The following is a 12,496-nucleotide window of genomic DNA, read 5'->3' on the forward strand; positions in this document are numbered from 1 at the left end:
CTTTGTAAACTCTGGAGTGTTCTACATATATAAAGGGTGATGACTATTTTTTCATTACCTTGGAGTACTTCGATTCTATCCTGATTGCCATTGTCTCTACTTATCCCTTAGTTCCCTTCAACCTCATAAAAATGTCTAAATTGTAAATGAAAAATGTAATATTATGACTATGATTCAAAATTTCAAAATGCTTCACAAATAACAAATAGTTTTTCATCTTTTATTAGTGAGGGGCAGGTCCTATATTCAGTTTGCTTCTCATGGTCCTGTGTCTGTGGTTTCAAGGAATGGAGTAGCTAAGGTCTTACAGATCACCTTACAGGGAAGAACTAATTAATATCAATAGCACCCTCACAAAAATCTCTGGTAACAAAAATATCTCTACATTAATAAGCAATACACAAAAAATACACAAATAAATAACCAATACACAATAAATTGATAAATAAACTTGAGTCTACTCTGCTAGAATGTGACTTCTGTCCTTTACTCAGTGTCTTCTGTGGTCCATCAATTCTCAGGCAATCAGAAGGTCTGTTATTTGGTGGCATAGGCGAACTTGTCACAAGGTATTATGACTTGGAAAAATTAATTGCCAGATAAAGCCCCGATTCTATTTAGGTGTTCAAAGTATTGTCCCCACCCAACTCCAGTATCATCTCTAATGAAAGTAACAACTTGACAACTTTGAAACATCATCTCCTTTCATTTTTTATTCTAGTTTTTTCTCCCTTCCATTTTTTTTTTTGTTCACCAGAGGACTTAACAGAGAGTGACACAACATAGGCAGGCTGAGAGAAGGAAACTAGGGAAACCAGGAGAGAGCAAACTGGATACAGACACTCCTAAAAGTACAGTTAACTCAGTGACAAAGCAGCCCTCACACCCATGTGTTCTCTAACCTGTTTATGTGTTTTATTATTTGACTGACTGAAACCCAGAGCAAACAAGGGATTCAGAGGCTGGAATTTACATAGAACATGGGAGAAGGTAAGGCTCAGATGAGGAGAAATACCAAGAAGTTTTGACATACTTCTCTTTTGGATGCTACAGATCACTGGGAAGAAAATATTTTTTAAAAGCTATTAGTTTATGCTCTGTATTCAGTCTGACACCTTTTATGTGTTTATATTCCGTGAGTGAGGCTTTTTAATGTAGATAGTATTTCTTCACATGATGATGACACCTATGAAGAAAAATCTACTCTATACTTTCCTACATTGTGATTATAGTGCTCTAATTATAAACATTCAGGGAAAGGGCATGGCGGCTCATGCCTATAATCCCAGCACTTTGGGAGGCCAAGATGGGAGGATTGCTGGAGGCCAGAAGTTTGATACCAGCCTGGACAACATGACAAGACCCCGTATCTATAAAAATTTAAAAATCAGCTGGGTGTGGTGGTGTGTGCATATAGTCTCAGCTACTGAGGAGACTGAGGCAGCAAGATCCCTTGAGTCCAGGAGTTTGAGGCTGTAATGAACTATGATGGTGCCAGGGTATTCTAGCTGGGGTGACAGAGTGAGACCCAGTCTCTAAAAGAAAAAAAAAGTCAGGAGTGGGCAGGAATAAATAGAGTCACAAATCATTGGCTAATCTCTTATGCGCCTCTTCCGAACTCTGCAATCCATCTTTTTGGAAAGCTTGCTGAAAAATAAGACAATGGGGCCTGTATTGAATGAGCCACTTTATTGTATGGTTTGCCTCACATTAATCTAAGCTTGAAGGACAAGCCCTGGATGGGATACTTGGCCATCAGTAGACCTAATGGAGGCCTGTTAGTGTTTGGTAAAGGTTCATGTCTTATAAGCACTAGAAGAAAATGCATGGCCAGCTGAGTGTAAGTATTCAATGTGTTCAATATGAATATGGCTGCACCAAAGCAGACACAAGTTAAAGAAAGATATTCTCCTCATGGAGCAGAGGATGAATCTTGGAGAAGCATGGGCTTCAACAATGACAAGTCCTCTGGGGGATGAAGTAAAGACGTACCTTGATTTCCATAGCCGGTGTCTATTGCAGACCCATCCCATGAATCCACAGCACTGTCCACACTGGGCACCGTGGAGGGGTACATGTCAGAGAGCTTGCCTGGCTTCTGTGCTGGTGAGGAGTCCTCCTCCACATCCCCCAGGTCACTCAAATGGCTAGAAATAGGGAACTTCTTGGGGCTTGATGCTGACTGGGCTTTATAGACAGGAAAGGAGTTTAAGTATCAGAGTAAATTTAAATAAAAATATACCAAAATACTCCATGGCTAGAGATTCGTTTCCCTAGAATTACACACAGACACTAGCACATTCTTTCAAGGAAGAAAATGCACTGGAAATCCTTAATTGTGGCTTTCAATTCACTACTCACCATCTGTCTGTTTCTTAATTTTCAAGGTGACAGTCTCTCCTGCCATCTGTAACAAATGGATGGCTTCACTCAGAGGCTTCCCTTTCAAGCTGCTGCTATTGATGGCTAGGATTCGGTCTCCTATGTGGATTGCACCAGTTCTGAAAAACCAAATAGTAATAGGAGAGGTAGAAATAATTCCTGTATGGTACTCAATATAAATTCCCTGACATACCTTATACATTCATTATAATAAAGACTTGGCAAAGATCTCCAGAAGTCCCTTCTTGCTTTCTCCTGGGCAATGTTATAAGATAACTGCATCTGTTGTGGATTACTTTTTAGTTTCGAATAAAATTTTAAAAATTGTTTTAATTAGTTATTAAAATGAACTGTTTTTTAATTCCAAGAAAGCTGAGTCATTGGGTAACCCCCCTAAAAATCCCAAGAAAATGAACAATGTTGAATGACAAATGTAGTGGATAGCATGGAGCATCCTTTCTTTCTACAGATTTTTTTTTTTTTTTTTTGAGATGGAGCCTCACTGTGTCACCCAGGCTGGAGTCCAGTGGCGCTATCTCGGCTCACTGCAACATCCGCCTCCCGGGTTCAAGCAATTCTCCAGCCTCAGCCTCCCAAGTAGCTGGGATTACAGGCAAGCACCACCATGCCCAGCTAATTTTTGTATTTTTAGTAGAGATGAGGTTTCACCATCTTGGCCAGGCTGGTCTTGAACTGACCTCGTGATCCATCCACCTCGGCCTCCCAAAGTTCTGGGTTTACAGGTGTGAGCTAATTTCTAAGGTACACTGCAGCTCCAACATTTTGCAATGCTGTGTCTCTATTTTGCTAGCCACTGTTTTCAACTGTTAGCAGGAACAATGCATTTGTGTATTCCTGAGCTGGGTTACTGGAGGGCAGATTTGTTATAGGGTTTGTTATATGTCCAACAACACATCTCAGAAACAAATGCAGTTTAGCGGAGGGTGGGGAGTGGGTGTGTGTGTGTACATCATTGCCAAAGGAAAAAATGGACATTCCAACTTTTAAGACATTATTAAAATGGGTTACTATACTTTGTTTCCCATAATCCTTGAAGATGATGTCTGTATCATCCTTTTCTGAAAACACAGCAGCTAAGTGTGGCACCTGTCAGGTAACAGAGGCTCAGCAAGTGTTTGCTGAATGAAACTGGACAAGCTGTTCAACCTCCCTGAACTTTAGTTTCCTCCTCTCAAAATGGACACAATACAAATCCGCCTTCAGTCAATTGTGGTCAGCTTATACATTTCAGAGAGTAGTACCAATGCTAAGCCCATGACATCTTTCACTGCCTGTAAGATGCCCCTCAGAGTCAAGTCGGAGCTCTGCCTGAGAGTTCTCAAGCTCTAAGATCAATCCTTTGTGCAGATTTTTAAAAGCCAACAGATAACCACAGAGAGAGGAGAATGTTTTTATGTGGTTGTGAGGAAGGAAGCCCATCTCAGACACAGGTAATTATAACAGTTACTTCAAATTTTACCTTTCAGCTAATCCCCCTTTAGTGAGGCTTGAAATGATTATAGGATCAAACGGCTCTTCAGTTCCTGAAATTGTGATGCCAAGGGGCCCCCCATAGCGTTTAAGCTCCACGGTGTAAATAATTGCTCCAGAACTTTCTTGCTCATCTGTAATAAATGCCAAGGAATCATAATTGATTTCTTTGGAAAAAGCAAAAGAGTAAGATACATAGATTCATACATAAAGTAAGAATTCAAAGCATCCTCGTCAAAGTATCATGTCACAGAAAATAATTATTTTGGGAAGTAGCATTTCCTTAGTAGGATCTTACATTCAAATACAGGGATATAGTCATTGTCAGTGCCAGGGGAGAGGAACACTGCCTAATGACTTATGTTTTAAATGTGTGAGATCTGCCCAGCTGGGGCTGCAGGACCTTTCAACTGTGTCCATGTCTAGGACAGTGCTTACCTAGCATTTAGTAAGTGTGCAGTAAATACCTGCGAAATAAACATACGGCTGAGGAGGCATTATGAGAGGAGAGAGTCACTCAGTAACAAAGAAGACATCGGGTCACGCTGTTTCCGTTTTAAGCTTTACATGCAAGCTAACTTTTGATATACAAAAGTGGATTTTGCTAAGGGTTGGAACAAATAACATATATATGGTTAAGTGGAACTTAGATAAGTAAACTTGAAGACAACAGCAAGAAATCTAGAATCTCTTACATATCATTCCACTGACTGTCTTCTAATGTGAGTCCTATCAGTGAATTAAGGATATTAAAGTGGAGGTTTGAATGATCATCTCTCTTTCAATGGAGTAACAGCTGTTGTAAGCTATGTTTATGTTGTAAGTTATGTCATAAACTAATTTTGGCTATTCAACATTATTATAGTAGAAGACACTCGTGAATGTGCTCTGCCTAAAGCACTGGCCAGAAAGATATCATGGGCCTCCTTCAACATGACGGGTATTGTGATGGTGTCAGGGTTGCAGATAAGAAGTCTCAGAATTCAAAGGTTTTATTTGCTTCTGACATGCTTAAAGTTCTTGGGCACTTCTCGTTTTATTCCTTGGGCCTGGGAGCTGTGAATGGTTAAGGAACTGTTTCATTTCTGCACCTAAGGATACAATGAAATGGTTCAGTGGCTACTTTAACAAAATAGTCAGCTTTTACAGTCAGACTACATCCTAGTGAAGCATTAACACGGCTACATTTTTGCAGTGAGCAGCTGTTCATTTACGATATGAAACCCTAAAATAAGGAGGAAAAGCAGAGCTTGAGTTAACAATTCAATTATTTGTGTTTGCAGTGAAGAATTAGGATGAATATAAAATGAAAGGTCTATCAAGTCATTTGGGAAGCAATGTGTTCTCTCTCGCCAGCACTTACTTCACTTCTGGCCATAGATTGGGAGTTTTGAATGCAGCCATCACCTCCACTTTCTGAGTGCTCTACTCAATGTATTTGCTCCACACATTCAGAACTAAAGACCATCCATCACACACTGCAATGCTTAAGTCAACATTTTAGGGCACAAAATCTTCAACATTGGGCTCAAATTTACATTAGCAGCTGAGAAGCTCCCATATCAAGCCTAAAACAGCTCTGTTTGCTTATTCACAAGTTTCTTCTGGGCTGATGCTGAAGTTGTGGCCAATAGGCTGGTGATGATCTGCTAAGGGCTCCGGAGAGAAACATCAAGATAGAGGGTAACTGAATAATGGGCAGAGGTCAAAAGTCTAAATTTTCCTACAGTACAATATTTTGTCACCTTTCAGAGCTGGCTTTGACCTAAATGAACAGAGTACTACTGGAGAGATTACATGTACTTTGCAGCCCTCATCATCAACAATATTCTGGATGAAATTCTGAATGAGTCATTTGATTAGTAGTCCCTGGCACAGTTAAACATTAGTTACTGCTGGACACTCTGTGTGGGCCATTCAGTGGAGGTGTGTATGCCATAGGAAAGAACTTGACCCCTTATTGCTCTCTGCCTAAGGCAAGCGTGAGCACAAACTTGTCAATGGGTGCCAAGCATTTTGGGTTGGAGCATCTGCTCTTTATGGGTTTTGGGGAGAAGGACAGTTGCCCAGGACCTGGAGATCCAAGAACCAGTGGGAAGTGTCCACTGAAACTGCAGTCCAGATGAAAACAAACATTGGTCTATGGAAGGGGAGTTGCGGGTAGTCCCATTCATTGGGAGAAGGGGGGCACCTGGTTCTACTCAGCTGATTCTGCAGAGTGAGTATTCCATGTTATTTTTCGACAATGTAACTTGCGACACAAAGATGACAAAATAATACCAGAGATGAAGTAAATGGCTTTAGGATAGTCTGTTTCAAGCTGCCTTATTTGGAGACATTTTTTTTATTGGCATCTGAGTCCTCACTCACTAGAAGGCAATTGTTAGGTCACCCAGTGAGTTTAGACAGTGATGGAGATGCAAATCTGGGAAATGGTACCTCTTAACTAAGAAGGACACATTCCTGTGATTACACTGGAGTGGAAACAGGATGACATGATATTCTATTTAAATTATGACAGAAATGGAAGCTGATTTCTGTTTTCTTTAACAAATAAATTGCCAAAAACACAAAAGAGAAAGGAGATTTGGCCAGGCGCGGTGGCTGACACCTGTAATCCCAGCGCTTTGGGAGGCCAAGGTGGGCGGACCACCTGAGGTCAGGAGTTCAAGACCAGCCTGGCCAACATGATGAATCCCCGTCTTTACTAAAAATACAAAAATAAGCCAGGTGTGGTGCCTCGTGCCTGTAGTCCCAGCTACTTGGGAGGCTGAAGCAGGAGAATCACTTGAACCCAGGAAGTGGAAGTTGCAGTGAGCTGAGATCATGTCACTGCTTTCCAGCCTGGGTGATGGAGCGAGACTCTGTCTCAAAAAAAAAAAAAAAAAAAGAGAAAAGGGAGATTTAGGAGACATTACAATCAAAAGCAATGAGTAGATCATTTGGGATTCTAATTAAAACCAACTGTTATTAAAAGGTATCTATTGGCCAGGCGCAGTGGCTCATGGCTGTAATCCCAGCACTTTGGGAGGCCAAAGTAGGCGGATCACCTTAGGTCAGGAGTTTGAGACCAGACTGGCCAACATGTTAAAACCCCGTCTCTACTAAAAATACAAAAATTAGCCAAGTGTGGTGGCACATGCCTGTAGTCCCACCTACTCAGGAGGCTGAGGCAGGAGAATCGCTTAAACCTGGGAGGTGGAGGTTGCAGTGAGCTGAGATTGTGCCACTGCACTCCAGGCTGAGTGACACAGCAAGACACCCTCTAAAAAAAAAAAAAAAGCTATGTATTTTTCTATCGGATAGATTGCTTTAAAAAAAAAAAGTTGGTTTTAATTAGGATTTTATATATATATCAGGGAAATGTGAACATTGAGTGAATATTTTATAATATTAAAAATATTGCTAATAATGATGTTATTTAGTTATGTGTTTTAAAAGAGTATTTTTTAGGCATACGTTTGTAAAAAGATGGGATGATGCCTGCAATTTCTTCATAACTCCACCGGTGAGGTGGAGAAACCATACTGAGAGGGGAGATGAAGCAAGGTTGGTTGTAAGCAAATCGCTGTTAACACTGGATGATGCATGGTGATTCATTATGCTATTTTTATTTTTGTATATATTTTGAATTTAATAACAAGCCTTTGAAAAAGAAAATATTATCAATTCCCTTAGAAAGCCCTATGTGGATGCCTTGTGTAAACAGATATTTAATTAGTCTGGCTTTCCTTTCATAGACGGTGGTGATGGCTGCCCGCACAGTCTTTTCCAGACCATATGGCCTGTCTGCCCACAAGACAAGCTCTCCAGGGCATCCCACTGCCACTTGCTCTTGAGAAGGGCCCCACTGTGGCTCTGCCCAGTTTTTCATAGCAATGGCTTCCTCCTAAACAGTCTTCCTGCTTGGGATCCAGCCTTTGCCCCTCCTCTCCAATTCTATTTTCACCAATGCTGCCAACATATAATTTCTTCTCTTTCCTTCCCAGAATATTTTTAAAACATAAATCTGAATATGTTACTCTCTTACTTAAAGCTTTTCATTGGTTCCTCAGTTCTTTAAGAATAAAATACAACCCCTTTGCAAGAGCTGAGCTGGCCCCCAGAGGGTCACACCATTCTTCCCCCATCCCAATCCAATCTGCTAAATTGTCTTCATAGAACCACTGCAGTTACTTAAATAGCACTTTTCTAACATCTTTAGCCCTTGCACCTGTTACTCCCTATGCACAAACACCTTTCTCCCATTTGTTATCCTGTAGAATTTCTACTTTTACTTTAAAGCTTGGCTCAGAGTCTCATCCTTCAGAAAAGCTTCCTGGTGGCTTAGCTGGAGGGGCTAGAGGCCTTCCTATGAGACCCACAGCTTCTGTGCATTCTTCTGATGTTTCTAAACTTTTATTTTCATTCTTGCTCTCAAACAAGGAAAAGAGTGAAATTATTTTTAAATTCTCCTTAATGAGAGAAGTTAAATATTAAGGACTAGAATTCCATCAGGTATGATTGAGATTTGGAGGGCCACAAACTATTATACTGTAATATCCAAGCTATCACAAGAACCAATTTTTAAGAACCAATTTTTGCCCCCCTTGAGAATGCATGTTCTAGCATATGCCTTTCACTCTATGTTTTAAGGATCTCACTACTTGGTTCTTCATTAGAATAAGATTACCTTGAAAACAGAGATTTTTAACTTCATATCCCCATAGCCTAGAACTATGTCTGGGTTCCCAGGCTGAGATCTCCCGAAGAGTTTTGCGAGTCAGCTTCCCTGCTATGCCAAGGTCTAGTTTCCTTTTCCAAGACATGTGATGCAAACCCAATCTCATTCAAAGTTTGAGAATACAACCTCAGCTGCCATTGTGGGGACAAGCAAACCTAGAACTTCCTCCCTCCACCGTGCCAGGAGTGTTGAGTCAGCTTCAGGTTCAACTGCCAATTCCACCTGCCTTCTCGGGCTTTAGCTCAACTGGCATCTGTGAGACCCTGCAGCTTAGGAGGAGGGTAATAACTGCCATTTAAGAAGGAATACTCAGACTATTTTGGAGATTGAGGCACTCCTAGATACACTCTCCTTGAGGCTGCTCCAGTGTAGAAGTCTTAAAAAGGAGCAACTAGGGTGTTTATCTAGAAGACAAACTTCTGAGAAAGAAAAATGTAGAATCACTAGTAAGTTTCAAAGTGAGGCTAAGCAGATGTTAATGATATTATAAACAGCTTTTATATCACAACAGAAGGTTTGCAACGATTAGTGAAAGGCAGGAAAGGGGGCAAGCCTACTTGTTTGTTCTGCTCAGCTCTAGTTAAGAAAATTAATGGAAGCACGGAACAGATGCAAAATTGCTGCATTACTTATCTGCAATGTTATTTTCAGGCTTCTTGAGTGCTGCCTGTTTAACAAAATGAATGCTACCTGGCTTGAATCCATAATGGTAGCTGCTTCTGTGGCCAAATAGGAGGCTTGGATTTGGGAGAGAGCCTTTGGAAGGCATACATGTGCAGGTCAGTCAAAGTTCACTTCAACTAAAAGTGATGGAATTAATTTTAGAGTATGGCTAAATTTCTTGGAGTCAGACAGGCCTGAGAAAGTGAACCATTTGAACAACACTCTCTGCAGCTCCCTTATTGCTGCACGGTCATTTTACATAGGCATGTCACAATGATATACCAAGAGATGTGCAAGCAATTGTTGAGTGTTTCAAAGTAGAATTCAAATTCCTCTGTGTAAGTGATAATTTTAAGTCTCAGAACTAGGTTTGTTTGTGACAGCATTTCTCAAAGTATAGTTCTAGGACTAGCAGTTTTGGCGTCATCTGCGAACTCGTTAAAAATGCAAATTCTCAAGTTTGCATTTGACTGAGAATCCCTACCCCACACACCAACAGGGATGGCAACTCTGGGAGAGGGGCCTAGTCATCTGTGTTTTAACATCTTCTGGGTGATTCCGATGCACACTCAAGCTTGTGAGCCATCCCTTTATGAGATCAAGCATGAAGAAAAGAGAAAAGTACTTTTTATCATAGGTCCTTCTTGCAGCCAGCTTCTTGCCAACACACCACCTTCCACTGCTCCTAGGACAGCCAAGATCATTCTTGGGAGCTTGGAATGGGGCATCTCTGCTACACAAATACTCCAATCTGGGTTTAGGGGAAAAAGCTACTGCAAATTACTTAGCTTGGCTTAACACTGGTAAACTATATATATTTGAAGCCCAAAATATGAATCTGTCTTCAAAGGACTAATTTAATCCGTAATAAGGCCGTATAAAGGTTATTTGCTTTGAATAGGACAAGCTGCAGCCTGAAAATGGTTTTTTTTTACACAGATTACAGCCCATGAAGGTAAAGTATTGATTTATCGTCTTCAAAGATATGCTATATATTAGAGTAATATTCCCCAAACCAAGCGAGAAATCATTAATAGCTGTATATTTGATGGACAAGAAGGTGGTAATACAAAGCCGACTTTTGAAAACTATATGTGATAGATTTGCAAACCTCTGTCTCTTCCTGCAAATCCTGAAAAGTCTCTACTGCTTTGCTTCAGGGTTTCCTCTCAGGCCCTAGCCAGGTCTTCCAACTCTTTTCATTTACTTTGGAGTCAGAAGCCATCAAGGCAAAACAATAGATTTTTTCAAGAGGATTATTTGCATTGCTGAGGATCTGGGGATTGGGTAGCAGCCTCAGGAATCCCAGAGCCTTGGACCCACACAAGAACCACTGGACACTACCTGAGTTACATTCCTTCAGTAATGGAAGACGACAAATGCAGAAGCTCCTGAAGGCAGGATGGTGGCTGAATCCAGAGTGAGGGAGGAAAATGCCTACAACCCCAAGTGTTCCAAAAGATTTGGCCATTGTTAAATAAAGCTGAAATTCACTTTTAAAATATCCAAATACAGTAATGACCGTTGATGGTCAGCATTCATTGGGCCTCAGTAGGTGCAAACTTATTGGCGAGTTCTTAAATATATGACCTCCTTTAGGCCAGGCACGTTGGCTCACACCTGTAAATCCCAGCACTTTGGGAGGCAGAGGAGGGCACCTTACCTGAGGTCAGGAGTTCGAGACTAGCCTGCCCAACATGGCAAAATCCCGTCTCTACTAAAAATACAAAAAATTAGCTGGGCATGGTGGCGGGCACCTGTAATCCCAGCTACTTGGGAGGCTGAGGCAGGAGAATTGGTTGAACCTGGAAGGTGGAGGTTGCAGTGAGCCAAGATTGTGCCATTGCACTCCAGCCTGGGCGACAAGAGCAAAATTCCGTCTCAAAAACAAAACAAAACAAATACACACACACACACACACACACACACACACACACACACATCTCCTCCTTTAATCCTTAAAACAGCCATGTAAAGTAAGCATTAAATGGACATTTACAGATGAGGAAATTGATGCTCAGAGAAGTTAGTTTGCCTAAATTTCCCAGATTGTCAGTTGTGAAGCCAGTCTGGCATTCTTAGTCTTTCATTCTACTGTTTCCCCCAGCTTGGGCTAGAAACAGAGTTAATTCAGACTGTCTTGAATGGCTCATTCAGCGCTTTCATAAAGTGATTAAAACCAATGGTCACTAACCAAGTCCAGTGGGCCTCATTCTTGTTTTAAGTCCTTTAATGGCTCCCCATTGGTTTCTGGGATAAAATTCAAATTTCTTAACATGATTTACAAGGCCCATAATGCCTTGGCTCCAGTACACCTTTCTAGCTTACCTACTACCAAGTCCTTGCACACGTTATGCTTGAGCCATATCTGCCTACTAGAGTGTGCCATGCTCTCCCTAACTTTCTACACCACTTCACAAATCCCTTCGACACCAAGGTTGTTAGAATCTTTTCCTTGAGGTCCTCAGGCTCAAATGGATGCCGTCACATTCTCTTACCGTTGTGGAATATTTTGTGCATATCCTTACGACATTCATCATATTGCTAATTATTGATTTTTGGTGGTAACTGATTTAAGGGCAGGATTGTGTCCCTTTTATCTAAGAACTGGTAGTCCATAGCACATTGCCTGATACTTCATAGACAATAAACGAATGCTGATGGCATGACTGAAAATCGAGGGCGTTAGCAGCATTTGGGAATAATTCTACCATCTCCTTGGGTAAGGTACACAGCAGGGTAGCGAGACTTGGGAAGCTGGAAGAAATGCTTACATTTTGAAGCAGTATCTGTTAAATCCCAATTGCAGTACAAGCTAGCTTAGGAAACCGAGTTACATCAAGTATAGTTATAAACTTCCTGTGACCGGAGAGAGAATCATCACTGAAGGATGGAGAGCAACCAGCAGTTAAAGGACTGGAAAACTCCTGCAGTGCAGAAGGCCCACATTAGTATGAGCAATATTTCTGGGGGTGGAGAATATACACTGAATATTACCATTCAAAAATATTGAGACGAAGCATGACAACTATTTAATATGATAGTTCTAATCACCAGCATAATTTCAGATTAAGCATTATATCAAACTTTCAAAATCAGTGACTGTCCAGAGGGTCAATGCTTATTTTCTACTCAGTCATATCTTGATCAAGGATCAGAACGAATGCAGAGAAAGGGATTTCAGGAGGTAATTAGAATACCAATAGTCCCCACTTATTGAGTGGAGTGTGGACTGTG

The 12,496-nt window shown here is 41.0% G+C and overlaps 1 protein-coding gene across 12 annotated transcripts in view; it reads right to left on the bottom strand.

The window, feature by feature from the left end:
* Nucleotides 1–12,496, bottom strand: part of GRIP1 (glutamate receptor interacting protein 1) — a 716,930-nt gene that overhangs the window by 43,684 nt on the left and 660,750 nt on the right. For all 12 annotated transcript variants that reach the window (XM_055238452.2, XM_055238455.2, XM_055238451.2 and 9 more), the window contains 3 exons: nucleotides 3,863–4,007; nucleotides 2,362–2,501; nucleotides 1,993–2,187 (listed from right to left, as the gene is read on the bottom strand). In XM_055238452.2, coding sequence (XP_055094427.1) covers nucleotides 1,993–2,187; nucleotides 2,362–2,501; nucleotides 3,863–4,007 — 480 coding nt within the window. The remainder of the gene's footprint in view (nucleotides 1–1,992; nucleotides 2,188–2,361; nucleotides 2,502–3,862; nucleotides 4,008–12,496) is intronic.

The sequence above is a fragment of the Symphalangus syndactylus genome, chromosome 13, assembly GCF_028878055.3.
Source record: "Symphalangus syndactylus isolate Jambi chromosome 13, NHGRI_mSymSyn1-v2.1_pri, whole genome shotgun sequence".
Lineage (NCBI taxonomy): Eukaryota > Metazoa > Chordata > Mammalia > Primates > Hylobatidae > Symphalangus > Symphalangus syndactylus.